The sequence below is a fragment of the Phalacrocorax carbo genome, chromosome 6 (genome assembly GCF_963921805.1).
Source record: "Phalacrocorax carbo chromosome 6, bPhaCar2.1, whole genome shotgun sequence".
Taxonomy (NCBI): domain Eukaryota; kingdom Metazoa; phylum Chordata; class Aves; order Suliformes; family Phalacrocoracidae; genus Phalacrocorax; species Phalacrocorax carbo.
In genome coordinates, this window is record NC_087518.1 from 16,306,383 (window position 1) to 16,332,595 (window position 26,213).

At 36.4% G+C, this 26,213-nt stretch overlaps 1 protein-coding gene across 2 annotated transcripts in view; it reads right to left on the reverse strand.

Annotated features, from left to right (window-relative positions):
- The window catches only part of CACNA2D3 (calcium voltage-gated channel auxiliary subunit alpha2delta 3), a 491,034-nt gene that overhangs the window by 288,512 nt on the left and 176,309 nt on the right, over positions 1 to 26,213 (reverse strand). For both annotated transcript variants that reach the window (XR_010373325.1, XM_064453883.1), the window contains exon 5: positions 14,857 to 15,019. Coding sequence is in view for 1 of the 2 variants with exons in the window: in XM_064453883.1 (XP_064309953.1) it covers positions 14,857 to 15,019 (163 nt within the window). In the remaining variant the exon portion in view is untranslated. The remainder of the gene's footprint in view (positions 1 to 14,856; positions 15,020 to 26,213) is intronic.

The following is a 26,213-nucleotide window of genomic DNA, read 5'->3' on the forward strand; positions in this document are numbered from 1 at the left end:
AGTGTATTATATATATATATTTACAGACACATCCTGTATACAGCTGTAGGCAATAGATGTATGGTGTGGTCTTTGTTTGTTGTTGGTTCGGGGTTTTTTGATAGGCTCAAACCTTTCTTCAGGTTACACAGTGATTACACAAAAAGGGAAAAGAGCACCACAAAAACCTCAAAACCAATATTTTTCCAAACTCAAAATGCAGAGAATAAAGGTAAGGAGGAGAACACCTTGTGTATGTTTAAAGCAACTAAATTTCTTTGTATGTGGTGCAAGACAAAGGCAACTGCTTTTGGGACAGGACAATGATGCCTAACTGATGGTTCTTAAACCTGCTTGGGTGGAATTTATTCCTGTTTCTGCTGAAGGAAAAAGAATCATGAATCTTTTTGCAGACAGACACATTAATAAATAACACCTGGCTTTGGGCACTAACTTGTGCTTCAGGTAGGAAACTGATCCATAAGGCAACAAAAAAACACTTCAGTCTCACAAAAAGGAAGAATTATGTTTATAAATTATTTTTGGAGAAAGTTAATTTCAAACTTTTCTTAAATTAAAAGAATGTATTTCTAAATGATAATTCATACCAGTCCCTTTTTATCCCACAGTATAATGTATATTTCATGTAAGAGCTTTTCACCATTGCCTTACAGACTGACCTTTCAAACAAGCAACAGGTTACCATCAAACCTTTAAAAGCCAAATGCAGCTGGATGAGGCAAGACTAATTAAGCTAGTCCAACAGGTTTAACACTCTCCTTACTGGTTCTGCAGTTGTGACTGTCTGGGGACAGATTCTATAATTTCAGTGCTGACAAGCTGAAAATTTCAAAGTTTCTTTTTCATTCGGTGATGTTAATTGTAAGCAGGTGAGAAGAGAACTTGCTTCACTTTAAGGGGTGCTTCGGTAAAGTAGGTAATCCCCAGGATAATTAAAAATTAATCTGAAATAATTTACTTGGACTTCTATTCATGTAAGCACCCAAACACAACATGCCCTCAAATCAGAGATGTTGAGAGTACAGACAGTAGTAGTGCTTGGGTTAAAACTAGTTAAAAAGTCTTAGCTAACTGTAGACTAAAATGTGCTCTCTTCAAGTTCAGCAAGTTCACTCCAATTCAAAGAAAGGCTGCCATTGCCTTCCTTCAAATTCACATTCTCAGTCAAGCAATACTTTTGCTTTTGTGTTTCATTCACCTCATTCTTGAAAATTTTGTCTTTGTAGTCCACCCATTTCCCTACAGATCAAAGGGTTCACATGCCATTTCTCTCATTGGCCATTCCCATGTAATATCCCTCAAAGTAAAACAGGAGGTGAGTTGCAGCAAGTGAGGACAAAATTCAGTTTGAACATACAAACCTGAGATTTTCTGCAGAGGTAGTCAGTGGGACCCAGTGTGAACTTACGCTCATGGAACTTGAGGCAACAGACCTCCCTGCATTCACACTGAGCCCACTCACACATAGGTAGGTGGGTAAGTGCAGTGCAGGACCACACTGAAACACTGACTCCAGTGCTGGAAGTCACAGAGCACAGCATGGCAGAACTAGCATGGCAGCAAGCATGAGCTAATGAGGAGCCTTACAGCAGGATTCATTATCTGCAACTCTATACTCTGCAGTAGCCTTTTATGCTCGCATTTGAGCTCCAATGTGTACTGTGGATATGCCTTTATCCTGTATGTGTTACCTAGTACCCAGGCCCAAGTGGACAGGAATAACAGCATTAAATAGCTGCTGCTTCCAATCCTCCACAAGCAGAGCTAAAATGGTGGCTCCACGGCTTCTAATCAGTCATCAGAGTAGTTAATAGTCATCAGAGACAATAATACAGATAAAGGAAAGATAAAAGAGGAGACAGAGTAATTTTCTACCACTATAGGCCATTGGTAAATTATTGTCACTTTCTTGCCCCTGGAAACAACAAGGAAGCAGGGGAGGCATCATCATTAACAGAGGTGTCTCAGGTCAAACAGCCTCTTAATATTATACCTGGGATAGTGCGCATCAACAAACCTTCACTGTCTCACATTTGTCAAAAGGCAAAGCCCAACCATAAGTAACTAAGCAACAGCTGCTGAATAAGGAGTGAATAAGGAGTGGTAGAGTGTAGGGCTTTTTAGAGGAAAATCTTAATGTTACTATGTACCCTGTATCTGACATCTAGTTGCCATGGTGATGTAGATGTATTAGAAACATACAGATTAGATCCACAGCCGGAGACAGCCAGACTAGGATACAAGAAAGATAAAGCACAGTACACATCTTGCGCGGTGATGCCAACATTTCCAAAAGGCTTACTCTAAAAGACAGAGAATTAAAACAAAACAAACAAAAAAAAATCCCAAACTGTGAAGCTAAAGCCCTTTGCAAGAACAAAGCAACAGCCTGAGTAGACTCTGGGAATTGGATCTGAGGCAGATTTTGAGCAAAACCAGATGGAACAAGTGGAGAAGTCTGTGCATCTTTGTCCAAGAGCCAGTAAGAGTTAAAACAAAGAAATATGGGAAGATAGGAAATTCTCTGCAACCTTTACTAAATCAGTTAGACTAAGAAAGTTCCTTTAAAATTAAACAATGACTGAAGTTAGGAAGACAGTGCAAACATTGTCATAGAGATCTTAAAATGTGAAGACAAACAATTCAGGGGAAGGATTTCAAAATATAAATATAGTGGTCCAGGACAATATGTGGCCATGACTATTTAAATAACAACTCCAGGATGTTGCATTTTCAGAAGCACAGTCCATAAAATCATGTACAACAGTGACAGACAAGATTTTATTTCTAAATTTCACACACTGCAGGAAAAGGGTTCTACATATCTGCTAGTTGCAGATTATGATCTTTCTGCATTACTTGAGAAATGAATTTTTTTTTGGTTCTAATATTCTAGAAAATAGGTAATCTTGATTTTGACAGCCACTTGGAAGTCATTGATAGGAAAGTATGACTGAACGATATTCATAGCTCTAAGTATCAAATTGAAAAAACCTCACTTAATCAAAAAATGGTTGTGGTTCATCACATTTCAATATCTTTTAGAGAAGGCTCTATGACATGCAGCAGATTTTTTTCCTATGCAAGCAAAATTTTTGATTAGGGTCTGCATTTATTGACTTGTAGTGCATAAACTCATCTTTTAGCATGTAGAGAAAATCATGCAATGAAAATGCCATTTGACACAAGTGATGTTCTTTACCAGTCTCTAAATTGTTCAAGCAAAACTTTAAGATAGTTTGTGAAGTCTAAGATCTACTTTTGCAATGTTTCCAGCATTCAGTAAGTAAACAGATATGGTAAGCTGAAAAGCACAGACTAGACCTAATGCTTTTTTTACTAAAGACACCAAGTTCAGAATTATTCAAAGCTGTATTTCATTCATAATGTTTGTAAATCCTTTCTTAGCGTGTTAGTGATAGAGGAAATAGAAAGATAGGACGGATGGAAACAACTCCAAGAAAAGAAAGAAAACCTCTTGTGACAGGACAAGGGGTAATGGTTTTAAACTAAAAGAGGGTAGATTCAGACCGGATATAAGGAAGACAGGTTGCCCAGGGAGGCCGTAGGTTCCCCATCCCTGGAAACATTCAAGGTCAGGTTGGACAGGGCTCTGAGCAACCTGATCTAGTTGAAGATGTCCCTGCTCACTGCAGTGGGGTTGGACTAGATGACCTTTAAAAGGCCCCTTCCAACCCAAATTATTTTATGATCTACAACCCAGAAAATAATATGAGAGCACACAAATAATTGATTGCCAGCTTTCCATAGTAATAATAATAGTAATAATCATAACACAAAGCTTTTAAAAAAAGGTTTGTCACATGATAGGATCTATGCTTTCAACAGCCATTAAGTGATCAGTGACAAAAGAGACAGAGAGAGGCACAAAAGACAGTACACGTGCTACAAACAATCATGTCATAAGCAAAGCTATAAGAGATAAAGCTGATCTCTGCTGAAGAGTATTACAAGCTTCTAAAAAAAGACCAAATCAAATATACTAAGTTATGGAAAAATGCTAAATATGGGCTGTCCACATGGAAAGCAACTGAATTGTGAAAATAATGAGAGCAATAATTGAAATCGATAGGAACATATAGGGTATTTTTAGTCATCTTGTCTCTGACATGAGTGATGTCCAAATATACTTCAAGACTTGTGAGACACTTTTCAATCACTTCTTTTATAAATTCATATTTACTCAGACCGATGACTGTTAGAGTCAAAATGGTTGCTAATACTTGAATTCGTTTCAAATCCAACGGCATGGAATTAGTCTCAGTGTGGTATTAATTTAAGGAAAAATTATTTTAGACTATTGTTAATGAAGCCTTCTTTATCTTTTTACATATTATTGAGCTTTTAATTGTATTTTACGTTCATGAAACTTTTTTTTTAAATGCTGGTGAAACAGCTTGAGACTTTCAGCAACATATTGTGTGCCTTATGTTCGTTAGTTGAGTTGACATAAACCATATCTCCTGTTGACAGAAATGCTTGAAAATATTCACGGACTTCAGCATCCATCACACAAAAACTCTGCACTTATGGAAAGCACTGATAAAATCCCTTCCTGTACTTCAAAAACACCAGAACAGGAGCTATACCACAGTATGAGGATGGAAAGAACAGACAGAAGACAGACAGACAGACTTCTCCAAGTTAAAATTTATATTATTGCCTTCATTTTTCAAAGCAGCAGATTAACTCTTGGACTGTATAACACTGATCATCAGATTTGATTTTCTGTCTTGGTTCTGCTTTGTCAGTAAAGACACAGCAACATCTTGCACTAAGGCTACTACTTCATTATCTAAATATAGATATCTGACAATCTGCAATCCAAAGTCACCTTTTTTTTTTTTAAATCTCAAACAAAAAGGATTTGGAAAAATTAATTTTTCACCTGCTGATGCTGACACTATTCTCCATCTTCCTTATAAAAGATCTTCTCTGTAACATACTTATGTTTCCTAACTGAACAGAGAACAAGGCCCGATGATGTAAAAATGTAAAAGTAATTTACTGATGCCAATTTATGAGAGCAGAGATTTTATAAGCTAACCTGTCTCTGGGCTGCTGACAGGTATTTGCCAAAGGCCAGCCAACCTGATAATAAGAAAAAAAATCTTTCCTAGTGCCAAAACAGCAACTAGCAGAATGCACATATCACAGTATAATGTCAGGGGTAGGAAAGAGGGAACTGTTACTAAGGAGAGATTTTTAAAAATCAGTTATGATTATTTGATTTAAACCATATGGTTCACCTGCTCCCCTCTCAAATACATTATAGCAGGGAATGAAGACAGTCAATTACAAAATTCACAAAAACATGACTGCGACCCCAAAATATATTTCCAAATCATGTGGCAGTACTATGAAATATAACTTGCTTGATGTAACAAAGGATGGGAAAATTCAGTCTTTTATACTGCTAGACATTATGAAATGTCAAAATTGTAGGAAAATGCTAAGAGAAAGGTATTCAGTATAAATAATGTTAACATTAAAAAGAAATCAGTGCAAGCATTGTGCTAAAAGTTCATGTAACTTCCTTAATTCAAAATGTACTCATGTAACAAAAAAGTTGAAACACGGTTCAATAGTATAACCCCCATTCCCCATTATAAATGAAAGCTGGAGAGTAACTTTTCAGACCCAACACTTTTGAGGAAATTTTATGCTTTATTTTGACATATCATTATTAAAATCAGTAATTGATTCTAACGTATTTTCTTCTCCTTGCACAGAGCATACTTCCTCCTTGAAGCAGAGTCCATCACCTTTTAGATGGGGCAGTTATTGATATCAAGTTTCTAAAAAAGGAAAATGCATTTGAATAACTATCTGCACGTGCCAAGACGCTAGTATTTTAATTCAGCTTGAGCAACAAGAAGGAAAGCAGGAAGGTGCTTCAAAGTGCCTTCCTGAATCAGAAAGCCATTTATGGAAGATAGTTATTGTAGACTTCACTGTATGTAGTCATGTTAATATGCTCCTTTTGTGCATTACCCACTACATCCTGCTTTTCCACGTACCAATCAAGGTTTCACCCCAGGCACTTCAAAGACTGTAATCAATTCTTTTCACAGAGTCTATGAATCCTTCCAACCTAAGAGTAGACATTTCCCTGTTTAAACTAATTTTAACAGACACCACTGTAAATCAAACTAGGAAGAAAAATTTCCAGAATTGATTCTGTTCAGAACAAGCCTATTCATTTGTACCAGCATGGTGTTTCTGCTTGTGTGCACCTAGAATAACTGGCATTTAAGTACTTATGCTATACTCACCCCAGGACTTTACTAGGATTAAAGCACAAAAAGCTGAAGCAAAGAGACAGAGATGCCACTTCCACAGAATTTTGAAGCATAGGCTTCAATCTCCTCACACAGAGCACAGTAGTCCAGCAAGCGATAAATTTTAAGACAGAATGGAGCATAACTCTTTGTGGGGAAGCTGCATACACTTGGTGCTGTGCTGAAGAGCACCAGATTGCTGAGCCAGGTCTAAAACTCTCCAATAGTTACAGAGTTGAAAGTGAGAAACTGTGCCCCAGGCTATACAATGGAATCCCACTGGAACCAAACTATGGGAAAACAAGCAAGCACAAAAGTACTGGTGTCCAAAATTTCATGTTTCTCAAAAGATCTATGTCGTATGCTGTACAAATGGAAGACAGTGCAGAGCTGCAATCTATCTCTCTCTGGATAGGAAGCAAATAGAGATATTAACCTTGTGCTGCACCTTAATAAATTAAAATTCTTCTGATCCAGGACTTGACAACTTAGTTGCAGAACGATAGTCACAAAACCATCTTGCACCCATAATATTTCCATGCAATACACCAATGAATCATGCATGTATGTCAACATACTTTGGGGTAAGAAGAGACTGCACAACCCTCCACCATGTAGCATAGGTGTGCCTATATGTCTTTTCCTCTGACATTCACCAGTGATGAAAACAAAATTACATTTAAATTATTTAAGATCATTCAGAGTTTGAAACTCCATTGTTAATCTGGTAGTAAATTAGACTCTTTCCTCAATGACTTTTTAGTAAATACAAAAAACGTAATGTATAACAGTCTTGCAAAGCTGTAGAATGCATTTAATTCCACTGTCAGCTGTGTTAATAGGATGATGGTTTATCCTCTAGGAAATATTCCTGCATCATAAAACTCAGGAAGTAAAACAAGATTATATGTACAGTAAACTAAAAATGACAACAAAGAAAAAACCTCCCATTAGTTTAAATCAACTTGTGTAAGCCTACTTCCTTTCTATTGCCAAGAGAATTTATTTTTCTTCTCTCTCGCTCTTTTTTTTTTTTTTTTAAGGCAAAATCAGACATGTTACTTAAGCTGCATCTGATCTGATCCCAGTAAAGAGATTATCCTCTTTCCCTAATCTACCTCTATTGACACATGTCTACCTCCTCCACCATCTCTCAGAGACTACTGTCCAGAGCCGGTAAATAAATTCACATACTCACCCCCACCCTAGTTCTGTCAAAATTATTCTATTTTCAAACACTCCACTAGGAAAAAATGTTGATCTGATTCCTTCTACCAAGCCAGCTTTGGGAAGAGCTTACAGAACAGCTTACGACAGTTGGTTTGAATGGGACAGTAATACCCACCCAGCACAAGTGGCAAAGAGTGGTACTTTCTTATCCCCCCATAACCTGCAGCTGACATCATCCAATTGTGCCTTAAGACACAGCTTCTTTATAGGTAATTAATCTCCCAAAAAAAGATACAGAAATCCCTGTCATAATCATAAGCACAAAGGAGATCAAGCAAGACCTAGCTCATACAGAAAACGGAGATACAAATCAGGATTGAAAGTAGGAGGAAGTGGTTTTTGGTAAGCAGGAAAAAAATGTAATGAGAAAAAGAATATCATGTGCAGTTGTCAAAGTGTTAGTAGAGGCCTAAATGGTACAAATGAAATAGTCAGTGTGAGGATAAAGCTATGCAAGTTCACCTAAGAGTTAGTACAAAACTAAGCCTGAATAACCACATTCATTCTTTGTATTTTCTTGGGAAGACAGAGAGAGGAAATGGAGGTAGTAGATACCCAACTAGGAAAGTAAGTCTGGTAATTCTAAAAGGCATTTCTATTTTTGAAGAACATTTAGAAAGGTTTTTTTGTATGTGTAATATTTTAGTCCAGACCAAACCTAGAGGCAGAGCTACCAGTGAAGATTTTACAAGACATAAGGTTTTTAGAAATAAATAATATTTTTATACTTGAAAAAGATCTCAGGCACAGAAATCTTTCTTTAGATCTAGAATTCTTCCAGTGAAGAAATTATTACACTGAGCACATTACTCCAAACAAAAATTCAGTAAAGACAGAGTGTGTTTTTTACCCAGCTGTGATTAGAACCAATTTAGTTTTCTTCTCTTTCTACTGTAGATGGCCTGCATCTCTTCACTTTTCATTGTATTCATTTGTATCTAGAGGTCTGAGTGAAATCTTGTTTACCCATGCAAAAAAAACCATAAATTATAAATTATTCAAGGCAATGAAATTATAGAGGTATGTACTTAAAAACTGTCTGTACTCTCTACCCTTGATTCCCAACCAGAGGCTGTAGACACCAAACTTCTTAAAATCCAAAATTCTAATTATTTAACAAAACGTAGTTAAACAAAAGACTTGACACTTTTTGAGAAAATATACAGTGCATCAATTGTCCTTATAAATCCCCACATATTCTTACACTTCACAGTTATTCTGGAAATGTTCAAGTCCCGGAAATATTCAAGGAAAACTGGAGTAATTCCCCAGAAATTGAAAAGGATTAAAAAGTCTTCCAGACAGGCAAGTGCCTGCTGTGATGTATCTAAGTAGCGGCCTGTTTGCATTTGTGGAGATAGAAGAAGCAACTGGATGTTAATACTGATTTTCTAACAATAATGTCACTGATTTCTAGGAGTTGAACCCTCTAGTTTGCACCTGTACTTGATAAAGGAGAATTTAGGGCCAGCTAAATTAGTTAGTCAATTGTATTAGTTAGTGAATTAGTCTAACTTTTAATGACTAAGAACACTAGGAGAATTAGAGAGTAAAATTTTCAAAACACAAAAGCCCACAATTCTGAGGACCTAGGGGAAAAACAGAAATATACAATAGAAAGATAGTTTAAAAGGCAAGGAGAAGAGCTTGCATCTAGAAATTTCTGAAGTATTGACAAAAAGAGAACCTGGGCTTTTCCCCTTTCTGCAGACTACAAATATAAAGTTTACTTTACCATCTAAACAAAGACTGACTGCAAAAGCTCAAAAGCAGTAGTTGTTTTCAGTTGATATTGAGATAATGTATCTATCAACATCCTCTTGCATTTCCTGGAATTTATGCAACACTAACGTAAGCAGATGAGATCCTGCTGTGTGTCACTTCTGGTACTGTACTATGCTATACTTCACTTTTCAACAGGTGCCATATTTTAGAATTGCCTGAGTATATGTCACCAAGACACACTCACCCTCACACTGGCTTTCGTTTTCATCTACACCTCTCTGAAATGCACATTTAGCCGACTCTTCATAAGCCTCTTCCAAGAACTTGAAAAAACGTTGAGTGTAAACTCAATAGCAAAAAGATTGTCATTACTGTCCACAACTATAGGTAAATATGAGGTGGTATAGGCTTAGAAAAATAAAACTGGAATAGGTTCCTCAGCTCAGGTACAGCATATGCTTTGGACGAAGATGTAGGATTTTAAGAAGTTAAGACTACCTACATTCTCATACTAACAAATGGTAAAATGCTACTCTGTTTTTCTTTTACTTTTATATGCTGTGAACATCTGCAAGATCAGATTTGACTGTTCTGAAGACTTCTTTTATCATCTGCTCATGTACATTATAGAATCCTACTTTTTCTCAGTGGCAGTCCTACTGCCAGAAACCATGTTCTCCATGGATGGTTGCCAGAAAGCCTAGCCCACATTCCAACTGCCTACTTTTCAATTATATGTCACATTCCTAGGTTCTTCTAAATATACTACTAGCATCTCAGAAAGTCATAAAGCAAACGTCGAAACTATGTAAACTTTAAACCATTAATCATTTTTTATTATTATTAATTTCTTTCACAATAGCTGTTTAAAATACCAATTGATATGTAGGAAGGTATATCTGAGTATCTTTGGAAGGTATACCTATGGAAGTATATATGCAACATATGTCTGAGACAGTAGTATGTCCCAAATCACTTACATTCTAAAATAATAGGAGAAAGAAAAAAAATTAGATATATCAGCACCAAAATGAGTTTTCATATAACCCACGTAAATAAACTTCATTTAAAAAACAAAAACAAAAAACCAGCAGCTGAATTAGACAGTGTCTTGTTCTCATACCTGGACTTCTACCTTGGTACTGCATTGTCCAAACTGGGTTCAGACTGATTCTGTACTTTCCAAAACTAAACTTTCCTTCTAATATGAAAAAAGTAACTTTCTTTCTCCCTTCTTTTTTCATCCATGAATATACCTATGCAATTAATTCACTAAGAACACTTTTCCCTACTTTCTGTCAGAAATCTGGAAACAGTTGATAACTGCCAGTTACCAAATTTGTGGATGGAAGAAAGAGCTACCGCTTGCTAAGACAGATCAGAACTTCTTATTTAATCTTAATTATTTATTCATTGTTTAAAAGGATACTACTGCCTTGCAACTCCTGTGGCTATAGGCAATGAATACAATTCATGCTTAAAGAACAGAATGCACTGACAGATTTAGAATCCCAATGTGTGGTTAAACATTTCAAAAGCAAAACATTATCATAAGCAGTCATTTTCAGGAAAAATGAAGGAGGCCAATTCCGTCAGAATGTTCTGCAGTTTAAGTGGACTGCCACCCTTGCTGTGAAACAGCCTAGAGCTGACAGAGGTCTCTCTGTATTGACAGACAGATAGCACACTTTTCTGTAAAGCACAATCATCCCACTTTTTTTATTCCTGAAATCCTTCAGTATATGAAGACTATAGGAATGCAGAAATAGTGTTTTCTGAGCCCAATGGGCTTTATATTCCAAAGATCAGTAACTTCTATTTTTAACATTAATTGATGTGCACTGTAAGACATGGAGAAATGGGGGACAGGGGTGTTCAGGAGAAGGGAGTGAAAAGTATAAGAGCACAGCAATAACCAGACCAGTTTTTAATATTTTACAATGATGATCAAGAGTACTGTAAATGCAAAACTCTGATTCTTTATTAAACTCACTAATTTACGTTTCCTTCTACATTTATAGTAGGAGCATGCAATCTGTACTCAAGGATGGCACTAGATTTAAATGTATGCTTACAAATTAGCCTGGCAGCCTTTTTATTGGCCCTCGTTTTCCTTTTCAAAATGTTCTATGTTAAATTTTAATATCACAGTTTTGATATCTATGGTATTTCAGCTTCCTTGATTTCATCATAATTGTAATGAAATTTGCTTTTGCTTTCTATTTTCAGATTCTAAACTTGATGGTTTCCTTAGGATGGGAATTATTTAGTCTTGTTACCATCAATATTTTTAAGCTTTTCTATGCAGAGACTGAAAGAGCCAGAAGATATATAAAGAATAGCAATGTATTTATGTTCCATGATTTTTAAGTGAAGCTCATTTAGAGCCTACCTTTGGACTGTGAACCTTCACTTTAGCAATTCTACAGCTGGGAGGGATCACTACAATCATGCAAGCTGACCAGGCCAAAGTTTTCCCCCAAACTAATTCAAGACTAAGTATTATATTAAAAACAAACAAAAAAAGAACCTGGTCTTGATTAAGGGCTTGGGGGAATGGACATATGACGACACCCTTCTAATAGACCACTAAACAGCTAAATTTAAAAAACAATACAAAATGAAACCCCAAAAAAAGAAACCACGACCACTCCCAGGGAAAAAAAAAAGAAAAAAAGACATAAAATCCCCAACCAGACACAAACAGCCCCCCATGCCTTACCTGAGCCCACATTTGTGCAATTTGCAAACTAATGGCACATAATTTCGGCCATTAAACCTTTTCAACCCTTTGGCAACCAGATTATAGAGCCTGGTATCAGTAATTAACTAGACGTCAACTAATTAATCCTTTAATCATTTCTTGAATAAGCTAAATGGACTGAGCTCCTGGAGTCTTTCAGTCTAAGGCACATTTTTCAACCCTTTGATGAATCCCATGACTCTCCTCTGAACCCACTGCAAATCATCAATATCTCCATGATTAAAAAACCTATAGTGAGGAAACAGCCTTAGAATTACATTACAAATAAAACGTTCATTTTTACTATGCTGACTTTTTCTATGCTGTGTCCAGTTTTGGGCCCCCCAGTTTAAGAAGGATGTGGAACTGCTTGAGCAAGTCTAGCAGAGAGCTATGAAGATGATCAGGGAACTGGAGCACCTCCCATATGAGGAAAGGCTGAGAGACTTGGGTTTGTTCAGCCTGGAGAAGAGAAGACGGAGGGGGGATCTCATCAATACTTATCAATATCTAAAGGGTGGGTGTCAGGATGATGGGACTGGACTGTTTTCAGTGGTGCCCAATGACAGGACAAGGGGCAATGGGCACAAGGTGGAACACAGGAAGTTCCAGCTAAATATGAGAAAAAACTTCTTTCCTGTGAGGGTGACAGAGCAGTGGAACAGGCTGCCCAGGGAGGTTGTGGAGTCTCCTTCCCTGGAGACATTCAAAACCCACCTGGATGAGCTCCTGTGCCCCTGCTCTAGGTGTCCCTGCTCAAGCAGGGGGGTTGGACAAGATGTTCTCCAGGGGTCCCTTCCAACCCCAACCATTCTGTGATTCTGTGACTTGAGAGTCCTGTGTTTAAATATTCAATGATCACACTTCTCTCTTTTCAACGGTGAGTTTGGCCTGTGGTTTTGCCTAGGAATTCAGTAAAATGAAACATAACCTGGAAACGAACAACAGTCATTTTCTAGAGAAATTTTCTAGAGAAATAGTGTTGTGCAGGCACTTGGTTGTAAACCTTTCAATATCTACTGCCTGTATCCTCAGGCTACAATTTAATTAACTTGTCATCACCCCTCTGCATTACAGAACTGAAAGAATGGGCAACAAAAAAATATAAGTATACAGGCCTCTTCTTGGTAAGAGTAACAATTCCAGACATCGTCAGTCTCCAAGCAGAGACTATCATGTCTATGTGTAAGGAAAATGTCGGCAACAAACCAGATTTCAGCAGTTGGAATACATTTACATGATAAAAAAATGGTTTTCTGCAGCTGCATAAAGCGATGATTTTGGCTGGTTTGAATTAGGCAAAGTGGAAACAGGAATCATCACAGAGCTCTATCTTCCCCATCTCTACAGGCAGTCCCTGTAATAGAGGCCAAAACAAGATGCAACAAGCACTTTGACTTTGGCCTTTAACTGTAATTAATCAGCATATTAAAAGGTATTCTATACATAGCAGTACTAGATATCATGTAACTGAAGGTCCTTTAGTTTTACTGCTCTCACTAACTACTCAGGTTAATTTGCTTCTCCAGAAAAACATGATTCCTGACCTCTATATCCCCTTGCAAACATACGTTTTTAGCATTTTCTTTCCTCCTTACCAATTCTGGAGTAAATTAGTTTATAGACAGGCTCAGTTAAATAAGTATTAGCACTTGCACAAAAAAAATTATTTGTTATCTTTAGAAGCTTTAAGCATTTTCCAAACCTTTTCAAAATATCCCATATTAATAATTTCACAACCTTTCAAATACTCCCTCGGAAACTTTGTTATTTTGTAATCCCTAATTTAAGACTACTGTATGATTTTTGGCTTCTCAAGATTGTCAAATCTGAATCATAACTTCGAAGAGAAGCTGTCATATTAATTGCTTCTCTTACCAGCCCAACCTATCCGAACTATTTCTTCTTCCATTTGTGATTACACAATATCCTTGCATGAATTACCACAATTGCTAGGCTGGAGTGTATTACGAGGAAAGTATTTGATGTATTTTAGCAGTCTTTTAGTATAGTTAAGACAAGGAAGAGGAACCAGATAATGAGATTAGGCAGTTCTCTACAGACCAATGGCAAATATATTGTAGATATTGTTCAGAAACTTTGGCACTTTCCTACTTAATTTTTCTTTTATTACTGGCTTGAGAAAAATAAATGGATATGTGCTGCATAAGCACAGTAAAACTACAAAATTCTGCTGTCTGATCAAAGGGAAGTGGCAAAAGGAAAATGAGTAAGCCTGTCCCTAAGTTCAGTTTGCATTCCCAATTTTTAGACCTAAGTCCATCTCTCCTAATTTTTACAGTGCTTTGTGCTATCCACCACCTATGACAAATAGTCAGTGCAGGAGAAATTTTAATGTAGCTTATTCCTCCTAAATATTATCTGAAAACTCACAGCAGCTGTGTATACAGTCATATACAGCTAGAATTATTCCCAGAAGCCTGAGAGCATAAATCTAATAAAATATTCCCCTCCCACCTACCCTGTATCTTTCAAAGACACTTCTAGCTCTCAGCAAAGAGAGAACGTAACTTGTAAGCAACAGTATAAGGTCTGTTCAACTGATTTGGAGATTCCAGGAAATAATTCGTAATAAACATATTCTGCTGTATTCTATGGCAGAATTCACGCAAGTTGAATATGCAGATCATTGACCCTACTAAATTGCTGAATTGCCACAAAACAAAAGATATTATGAAACTGTCACACTTCAAACATTCTTCTGCTGAAATTGCAGTTTAATTACAAACTGGAAAACACACACAATATATAGTTAATCAACAGTTTCATTTTAAAAGCAAGGAAGTTCCTCTGCTCAGCCAGTGGAATAATGAAAAAAACCAGCTCTTTTCTTACCCTTATTGTACATATTGGTTGGTACTTGGACATCACTTAGACTGATGTTCACAGGCAAGTTATTGAAGTGGTCATTTGGCACTAGAATGAACTCCTTCCCCAGCTCCAAATAGTTTCCCTCCTCATCTCGTTCATTTATGAGCACAGCATTGAAGTATTCATACTGCAACAGAAACCCACATTCAGTATTCAGAACTTTTATTGCTGAATGCAAATATTTTAACATATCTATCATATCTAATCCATTTATTAACATTTACATACATCTCCATCTAGAATAGAACAAAAGACCTTTTTAGCATCACTCAGCTTCCCTCTATACTCCTAGTACAGGTACATTTCTGAAACCAGATTTATCAATACTTCACAAGAAAACCCCATATTACCTTAGATGTCTGGCTGCCCTGAAAATGTTAATGGCAGCCCAACAAACACCCTGAACATAAACAGTGTATGCACTGTTTTTTAACAAAAACCTCTCTAGATTTAAATAATTCCCTGGATAATCATTTAATTATGATTTCTGTTTAGCTTATTTTCATCAGTTCAAGAACTGCTATCAGTGCAAAACTTAGAACCTGACAAACTAAAAGTGTTTTTACTTCACAGGAATATTAACTACAGCTGTTGTTGTTTACCCAGTGAGTACTGACTGACATTTCCTAAAGAAAAATATTTGCTTTACGCTGAATTTCACAAATGCACATCATAGGTTTTGTAAAATTATGCATACCCTAATATGAACATATAAGCTTAGCAGTGGCTTATTTTGAACAAGGAATAATTGGCTGTCTTTTACAGATTCCTATTAGGCCTATTTTGTACAGAACTATAGCCAGATAACCAAAAGCAATTTAGATAAAATTATTGATTTCTTTACAGCCTAGTTTAATCAGAAATTCTATCAAGCTTTGAAGTCAACAAACAGTGAAGACTACTTTTTAACCTCTTAAATAACCTTAACAGTTTGTGATGTGTTTCTTAATTGAAAGAGACCAAAGTTTAGTGTCTTTGAAGAGTCTCATTAGTTTAAATGAGTCTCTGCCCTAGCCATCCATTTGAGAGTAAATCAATATAAATAATATTTAGACATAAAATATGCATTAATAGATCATATATATCTATTAAAACTGTGCGAGGATAAATATATTATACCATCTACAAAGCTAAAACAGACTAGCAAGTACAAAAACTGAAAAGGCTTTCCACAAGTAGTCTTTCTCAGTATGATATGCAATTCACTCTACTAAACAAGAATTAGTTAAAATCTTACAATCTATACACTTCTATTAAAAGGCTTGATAATTTAACCAATATCTTAAATGGAGGCTTACTTGGAAAGAAGCTTTCTATATCCTGATCTTTTAACTTTTAGTTTTTCAAAATGGCCAACCCATAGTTTAGATTTTAGAGGAAAGTAGAATACAAAAGAAGTCACTGTACATTAGCTAGATTTTGAGCACCTTCTGTGTATGACAGAAACATTCAGACAAACTCAGTGCTCCACATCTCATTAATCATATATAACAAAGACAGAGACTCATCAGTGTTTGGAAATCAAATAATCAAAATCACAGCAAAAATTTGAAAATCACCATTACAGATTTGCTTCTTCTCATACCAAAAACAAAAGGATGAAGAAACATGATCATTTCCAAGAAACACCAATTCTCATTCTATTTGGGAGAAACCTTCTCCATCTCTGCTTATTATCCAGGTTTATTACAGATCATTAACTGCATTGCATGCCTGCCGCCCACATGTGACAGCAGCTTTTTCAGTTTACCCTTTCTGCAAAAGCCAGAGACTGTTGGCAGAAGACTTGAAAGCCTAACTCGTATTTCCCATCATAGTAAGAAATAGAATATTCCTTCCAACATTAAGCCATGCACTAATGACTGTTGTAAAATGCAATTCTACTCCATTCCACGCAAGGAAGAAGTAAGCTGTGTAACTTTTCCATGATATATTAGATAGGATCTAAGTCTGGAAGAAAGGCTGATATTCCATCCCCTGGGAGTACAGCGATAAATAAAATTATATATGTCATGCTTCTTTCTTGCCAACCACCTCTCTCTCTTCACACCCCCCAGACAGCTAAGTTCCAGCAGGGAGAGGATGGTTCTTTCATCTTGTTTGAAAACCACTTGTTTTCTTGTCCTTAAAGGTATGGTTTTGTTTTCCTTTTTCTCTGTTGAACATGACTTCACCTCCACAACTTCTGGAGCTACAGATTAGCCAATGTGTTGCTTCCATGATACTTCTTGGCTTTGTAAGTCTTATCAAGATTGTCACAGAGAAATCTAAGGGGGTTTGGTTTTTTGTTTTCTTATTAAAGACCACCAGTGAAAGCATTCACAACAACTAACTCCAAATTTCAACACAAAAGTTGTATTTAAATATTACACTTTAAACAAAAGGTTAATACATCTGGGGATAAAAGATTCTGTACTAAAATATGTAGCACTATACTGTTCTCCTTTAACGGAATTTACATTACGTATCCTGGAATAATTTCTACAGTAATTCACATACAGGCTTAGAGATTTCAAGGGTATAAATTTACCTTGTCCATGGGTTATATAATACCTTGGAAATGGTAGGAAAAATGGACAAATTTCAAATAAGAATGTCAGAATATACATGGAAATCACCTCTAAAAGAATATTATTTCCTTTCATTTGGTAGCTTATTTCCTTTTCCAAAGGAGTTAATTAGTAGACATCCTCCTCCATCATGTTCTGTAAGTGCCAAGGCTAGCTAAGGATCAAAATCTGCTATATTCTAAATAAATGAAACCACTCATTTCACAATTAAGGGTATTTAGGATTGACTGTTTCTTTGCTTGATTTACTGTTCACCGACTTATTGGTCTCAGTCTGTATTTTCTCCTTTAAAATCTACAAGTGTATACACAATAATCTGATTTATGGGGGTTTTTTTTTAAAGCAAATTGCCACATAAAACAGTCCTTAGGGTATTACAGATAATTAATATTTTCCTGGGGTTTTTTTCTGTTTGACATAGGGGGTTTGGCTTGTTGGGGACTTTTGCAAATGATAAGCCTACAAAAATAACATTTAAGACAGCCCTGCAAGTTTTCAGGATTAAACATCAGGTAATAGATACAGCTCAAAAATACTACTGAAAAAGATCTGCATTTAAGCAGAACTGTTATATATAGTCACTTCTTTTGGACTCTTCCCTTCCAAGGAAATTAAGAAGTGTAACAGCTGAAAGGTGATAGAAAGAAACTTAAAAATAAAAATTTGAGAAAAAAAAAAATTAAAGAAAATTCATCTGGCATTCTGACACTGCATTTGAGGTAATGCCCAAAGGAAAGAGGATAAAGTCCTGTTTGCTGACAACACAAATACTCTACTTGCTAAGCTCTAAGAGAAAATTACTTCAATTTAATCTTCTCAATGGAGGTCAATCTTTCACATAACCTTAACTAGTTGAGTTCTGAGTGCACACGATACAACATGCCAAAAAGTTATTAGTCTAATAGATAACGAAACAATTATCCAGGTTGGGAGCATAGCCAGGCTCTACCGTGACTTGGCCAACAGCTGAGTTTACACTAACCTTACATACAGACTTGCATGGCAAGCAATGAACTGGAGAAAATGCATTCCAAAGGAAATATCATTCATGTAATCTGTTATATGCATCTCAAGGTCTAAACATGAACTTCTATATTTTTGTGCATTTAAATTTGTTCAAGTAAACACATTGGGGTTTTCTGTTTATGATGTTGCTAAGGAACGTACTTTGAATGTTTGATCAATCATTTTGAAAGCCCCCATTGTATCATAATAAAGAAGACTAACAGAATCATAGAATGTCCTGAGTTGGAAGGGACCCACAAGGATCATCAAGTCCATCTCCTGTCCCTGCACAGGACAGCTCCAAATTCACACCATGTCTCTGAGGGCATTGTCCAAGTGCTTCTTGAACAGCATCAGGCTTGGTGCCATGACTGCCTCCCTGGGGAACCTGTTCCAGGGCTCCACCACCCCCTGGGGTGAAGAACCTTTTCCTAATATCCAACCTAAACCTCCCCTGGCACATCTTCCTGCCATTCCCTCGGGTCCTGTCATTGGTCACTTAGAGCAAGGCCATAAAAACTGGGGACAAATAGGAATCTCAGCTTTCATGTGATACTAATATTTTACCATTGTGAAGAAAGCCTTCCCAATGGAAGGCAATGTAAACTGATCAGTAGTGCTCAACAGAACAAAGACCAAACCATTCTCCCTCAGCAAAAAGCTGACTATATTTGAGATATCCCAAAGAATCATATTGCCTAATAGTCTGCAGAACCCTGGGCTGCTCTAACATACTGGTATAATCATAGTAGACAGACACTTATGTGGCTGTTTTACAGGTTCATTCAGGCTGACTAGCAAAAGCAAGCTTTGTTTTAAAACACCATAAGATAGCCTCAGCCACAATATAAAATATATGTTAATCATGATGAAAATTAATTCTTTCAAAAGGTATCATAGAAAAATTGTGGGGAAGTCCAAGGTTTGTAGCATGCAATGAGAACCACAGGAGTAGGTTTCAGGAGAGAACAGTTCTGCAAGGAAAGAAGGAAACTTTGAAGCTACCTGTTCCAGTTTAGCTACTTATTTCGGTATAATGTCTCAACTAAACAAGCACCTTGATTACAATGGATACTTTGATGAGACAAGGCACCTGTAATTTAAAAATAATACTGAAAAATATTGCGCATGTCTTGCATAATCACAGTATTTTACTATCTGTGGTAGATGAGTGACATTCTCTATTTCCATTTACATTTATCTTATTGTAAACATATATCTCGGATGCCTAAATTATTTATCAAATATTTGTTAACATTGTAAACAGCATATTTATTTAAGTATAAATATTTACTGTTTAATTTAAACAATACATTCTAATGCAAATTGCCTTTGCAACTTAGAGAGTACTTGGGACGTAAGAGTAAACATGTATCACTTTGTTTCATTGTATGTTAAAATGAAGTATTTTGTTTTAATGATATGAAACAATGCAAGCCACAATTTTAGTCTGATATTTTTTTCTATAGTACAGAAATTATTTTTAGCAAGAAAACAAAAGAAGTCCCATTCACAGAGCTATGAGGACTAGGAAGGTGTAAGAACACAACTGGGAATGACTTGTACTAATGGGTTACACTGATAATTTTTAACTATGCAAGAACCATTTTCACAGTGTTTCTGCAAGCATACAACTCAACTAAAGACAAAGCTGGATGTCTCTGGAAGATACCAAATCAAGGAAAATTTATGGCATTTGCATTGAACCTCAAAACGCTAGAGCATCAGAGAGAAAATTAAAAAGTAACAAATAACATGGAAAATTAAGGCGAAAGCAAAACCTAGCATTAAATAGCACAGATGCCTACAAATGAAAAATAATTTTAATATCTATGACAGTTTCAGCAAAACAGCTATTAACATCAGTGCGTTTAAGTTTAAAAAAAAAAAAGCAGAAAGGTTTCTTTTCTCAAGAATTTGACAAGTAGGACACGCATCTCAGAGGGCAGAAATGTTCATGATATGTAAACAAGAAAATGAGAAAAGTTATCCACTCTGAGGGAGGCTTTCCTACTACAAAACACATTGACAACAGTCTCCACTCTGGTATTCATCTGTTAACAAAGAGGCAGATGTCTGAATGCATATCAGTTTCTAAGGCTCAAAAAAAATCTCTTCTGACAGTTGTCCAGTAAGGAGAATTTATGTTCTGAAGCATATGATTAAAGCTCTTGTATTCAAGAACTTACTCTGATGTTTAGCGAGCAAGTATAAAAGGTCCTCAAAGCAAACTGCCTCATTCAATAAAAACTGTTCTGAATTTTAAAAAGCTTTTAAATTTAAGAAAACTGGCATGTCTTGTTGTAAGATACTATCTTTATAATTTCTGATTATTCTCTGAAAGTTCTTTCTTGCTCCTCTATAGGAACTTCCAACTCTTCCCCCACCCTTCATGTCTTTATTCAACACCAAGGCTCAGAAAAGACCTGGGATTTGAAATGTTGTGATCAGTCCCTCTCTAATTATGGAAGCAGTATAGAAATGTTACTTGCATCCTTGTGAAAACAACTGATCTGTTTTCTACACAATAAGATTAAGATGGCCTTTCCCCAGGTTATCCATGCCCTCCCAATATCATTACCCTATTAAAATTGGCTTAAAACAGGATAAATAAATAATACTTCATTATAGTATAAAATCAATTATACCAGCATGTAAACTGGTAACACATAAAGGTCTCAGAGGTCTTGTAAGAATTAACTGATTTGCTGAAAGTGGCAAGTAGTAAGTGATTATGATGGTAGTTTCAAATCACCCACCAAAGTTAAATAGAGTCACTTTAGATTACAAGTTTCAGATGAAGCCTCCTTTTCCTTTACAGATAAATAACTTCTGAAAATATCTATTTTTACATACAAAAGCTCTCAGGAGTCTATTCTTTGTCACAAGGCTGAACAAAACCTCTTTGGTCAACCTTAAATTTAGTAAACACAACAAGAAGGAGAAAAATCTTCCATAATGGGCTTTCAGTTTGACATTTTGGACACTGGTTTGACAAGCCTTACTGGAGATCTAATATTTTCACTGTTTCTAGAAATGCAAGTGTTCTGTGTTCATTTCCATACATATAAAAACCTCCAGGGAATACTCTCCGTTAAGGAGCAAAACAAATCCCTACTCTGGGGGCACCATAATATCTCCCTTCTCCCAATAGACATACGTTAAAAAGATACCAGTTACACAGGTAAGTAAGTTCGGGGCTAGCTATTATGGTCCTACAGAAATGGAGTAAACAATGGAGACAATTTACTGAAAATTCCTAGAGCAACTTTAATCAAGAATTCCACAACTTAAGTGAATTACCTTGTAACCAGAATACAATAATGGTAAGGTCTACAAGTCCTTAGGTTGAGCATTTCAAACCCACATAATTACCACAAATACCAGAAAGCCTGCATCCCAGTCAATGAGCTTACACTCTAATACTGTGAAACAATAAAAAGGCAAAAATCCCCAACCTGGAAAATCTACCGGTATAGTAGGGTGGCCCCTTGATAAGGCTTATCATCTCTTGCACCTATTGCTGTGTGAGCATGACAGAATACTTCTGGGGCTGGGGCAGCCCCTTCTCAGCTGCACCCAAAATGCTCTCTCCTGTACATCTACTCTGGCTTTAGCACAGGCAGAGCTCCCTTGGCTCTGTGCTTCTTCTGAGGATGCATCTTTCCAACTCGCTCCTGATGGACACACTAGAGAACTCTACACTTAATGCCTCCAACTCAGAAATATACTAATAGAAGGGGCTCATTTTTCTTGCTAATAAACATGAGAGGTCTGCTGGGCTTTATTAAAACCACACTTTGGAAGAAGCAGCAATTAGCCTAAAAATTCTCACTCCAAAAGGACAAGCTCTGTGCAAGAGCAAAGAAAACAAGGAAAGACTAATAAGCACTTCTGAACACTTGAGGATGTTAAAACATTTTTTAACACGTTTGTGTAAAGCTTGCCATTACTTCCGTGGTACAGTAGTGGTGATCCTACCTTCTCAGACTAGGAAGAACGAGATACAACATTACACAGTAAGCCTTGACTAGATTAATATTATTTTCAGAGCATTAAAAACCCTCACTATGCTTCGTTTTTAGATTAGAAGTCGTATCCCACTGATGTGGGTGTGGCCAAAACACAGATGCAAAATACTTATAGCAAAACATGCCGACAGGTTGTCAGGAGGCCTGGGGTGGGAGGGTTATAAAATCTCTGCAGCTGTGTTGAGCAGTTAAGATGCACAGACACACACTGGAGAAGGTGTTCAGCTGCTCTTCTCTTTTAAAGTCTAAAGACAGAAATAGAAATGCACTTTGATATGTAACAGAAATAGCACCTTGATTTTAAAATATCTGCTTTTTTTTAAAAACAATTATTTAAAAGGTTGGGGGGATCATTCTTTTTCAGCAACTGGAAAAAGAAGCAAAAATCAAGCACAAGTGATTTTTACAGGATTAACTACTGACTTCTACCAGCCATAAGGTTAGGCATATTTTAAACTTGAACAGTATCGTGAAGGTAGTTGTCACATTTAAAAGGTGATTTTGAAGGTGAGAAAGGCTCAATTTAAAGTTTTTTGTATTTACCCTCCCAGTCAACTTCTGAAAAAAGTTGTGTGTCTCAAGCCATCGGTGGATTTCTTCCCTCTAAAGTCCACTAACACAAATATTCCCAAAACTAGTTATATGGGGCTGACTTTTTAAAACTAATTATCATCTGTGTATCTTTATAGATGAAAAAAATCTGAGATACTTTGCCTTATGTTTAATAACGTTTTCATTACTAGCTAGAACTACAGGATTCCTTCATTTCTTTTTAAACCCATGTAGATCATATCAAGCTAGTAAACAGGCAGAATCAACAAATTCTAGAAAATAATTCTGCAAAAGAATATTCTGTAAAAGAAAATAGCAAAATTACAGACTTGCTTCAGAATCAATGCAGCAATATTTTCTAAAGTTTTCCACCTTACTACAAGGTAACTGATGAATGGCATTCAATATAGAATGTTAAAAAACTCTCCATACAGTTTAAAATGTGCTATAGAAATAAAAAAAGCAAACTATTTCACAAACAGATAAGCTGAAAAGTTTTAAAATTAAATCAGTGTAGTTCCATGCATGTTCAGCTCATCTGACACATTCAGGTTGATGACAACCTCAAGGCTGCTTCTAATTATCAGTGGAGATGTATCTGACTCCTTTGTGCCTTTTTACAAACCTATGCCCTAAGTGCCTCATTCCTACTTCCAAGCGGGAAGAAAAAAATATTTCTCAAGCTCTGCATCTTCTCTGTCTCCCATGAGAAGCAACTTTAACCCAGGCTCTTCATAGTCTAAAGCATACATATAATGCTGCTCTGTACTCAGCAAGAGCTGTGCTGCCTCCTCAACAACACATGCTCAGGGACAGCAGACAACCTATATATAGTGTTATGCTGGGTTGGGTGTTAATGACTGTCCCTAATAAAACAGTAAGTAACAGGCAGTTCATATCCAGCAGTCGACAACATTTGAACACTAACTATGGCTCTGAATGATAAATTAAACATGTACTTTACCAGATTTTATTTTTTTTTTTCATACCGATGGGGGATAGTCAAAATAATTAAATACTGAAGAACTGGAATATAGCAAAATTTCATGGTGCTCACTGAAATACAAGGTTTGTTTTGTTACTCGCAACCACCCACCGTACACACAGGAGGTTAAATTAATGTTATTGACTACACAAAGGAAAGCAAAATAACATGTGCAACATTACTGAATTTATTCTGGAGTAAAGTGAGAGATGAGATGTTGAGCAACTGGATGTATACAAATCCTCTTCAAATGATTAATGACTCTCTCATGCAATATAGAAATTTGGTCAGCTAAACCCACAGTTGAAATAACAAGACCACAATGATGAGTTAATTTAATAAAAGAAACACGTCTCCAGAGTTCCCCAGTTCCTGGGGGAGGAAGGATAACAGCATCATAAAATGAATTTGAAGTGTTTTAAAATAAAATCTCACAAAGAAAAAAAAATCCATTATGAGAATAATTATTCTACAGGGGTGTGGGAGGAGATAAACTCTACACTTAAAAGGATATTTCGTGAACTGTAGTTATGTGCTAATATACGGGAGCATTCTAACTTCCAAGTTCCACTATTAGAGAACTCTTCAAACCTGTAGATCATACTAAGAACAGCATGCCTTCTGATGGGATTATTGCTGAAATGCAAGTACCGCTTCTCTGATTCTTTACAGTGATGCTTTGCATTGATTGTTTGAATTCAACAAGCATGAATCCTAGATATAGAAACTCAAGAACCCGCATAAACCAGCTGAAGCAGATTTGCCTCAAATACTAGTTTATACTTGGCTGGGAGCTAGGCTGGGGGGCTGGGGGAGAGGATGGAAAGGGGGGCAGGTTAAGAATTCAGATATTGCAAAATATCTACATGGGCAAAATGAACACCTGCACATGATTCACTTCCTGAACTTGTGCAAATAAGTGAGTGGTACAGTCCAACAGTTAAAATTATGAAATATAAAAATGGTCTCTTTATGTTCTCAACTTTTAACTGTTTTTCACATCAAGCAAGGACAGGCTTACAATGATAAATATAACAGCAGCAATAAAGGAACACATTATATAAACTGAACTTGTCAGAGCAACATCATGAAACTATCCAGAGAATCTACAATTATTACTTCACTGTATTAAAGTCTCAGATACTCATGGAACAATTTACTGGTTTGCTTACTGAGCTGTACCCAGTGTGTTGCTATTGTACTCCTACACTTAACTTCAAAGTTATGGTGAAACCATAGCAGAGTGTAAGGCTCCGTGAAAGCAACTAAAGAAACTAGATTTTCAGAACCATTTCCATTTTCCATGTTCCAGCTGTAATTTGTGTGGCACTTTAATCTATTCTGAATTCCAACAGACAAACACTTTTAGAAAAGATGTTCAGGCAAATGAAGGAAACCAAAGGCATAAAATTCTAGTTTGAAACCCATCTGGGTGATGGGATAACTGGTAGTTTTGTGAACCTTCTACCTCACAATCCAGCTTGCTTCCTGGTCTTGTTTATAAGCATTAGAAGTACAGGCTAAAGAGGTGGGAGAGATAACATCTTCCAAGGACTCAGAAGAATCCAAGAAACATTCCTAGGAAGGACCTTGCGAGAAGCATCTGCTGAGAATTGAGGGTCACCAGTGGACAATGGCAGGCCAGGCTGGGTACACGGTGATTGTGTGTTTCCCTCAGCTCAGCATGAAAGATCACACACGTAGAGACCTCTCAGCCATCTAAACAAAATAAAAACTATTTTGCAGCTCTCTTTAGTTACTCTCTCTAAACATCCTAATTTCCTATTTCACTGCTCCCTTCCTGTTTCTGGTAAAGAATAAATTGAAAACAAGACAAGAGAGGGAATGTAGTATCATTCAGTCACAAATGAGTCTCAAATACTCATCTAGTAAAAAACATGAAGATCCCTTCATTCCTACCAGATGTTTATCTAAGATTATGCTTCTTTTGTTTCCAGAACATCATACGAAGAATTACATTTTTAAGGATACACACATAGGGCTATTTTCTTGTTACTATCTTCTTAATGGAAAACATGATATACAGATATATAAATTCCCATGCATGTGTCCACACTGAAGAAGAGCTGAATGTAAAAACATTATATAAGTAGTCAGTTATGATTTGCAGGAAAACCTTACATTGCCTTTAACCATTTATTGTAGTAACAAAGATTA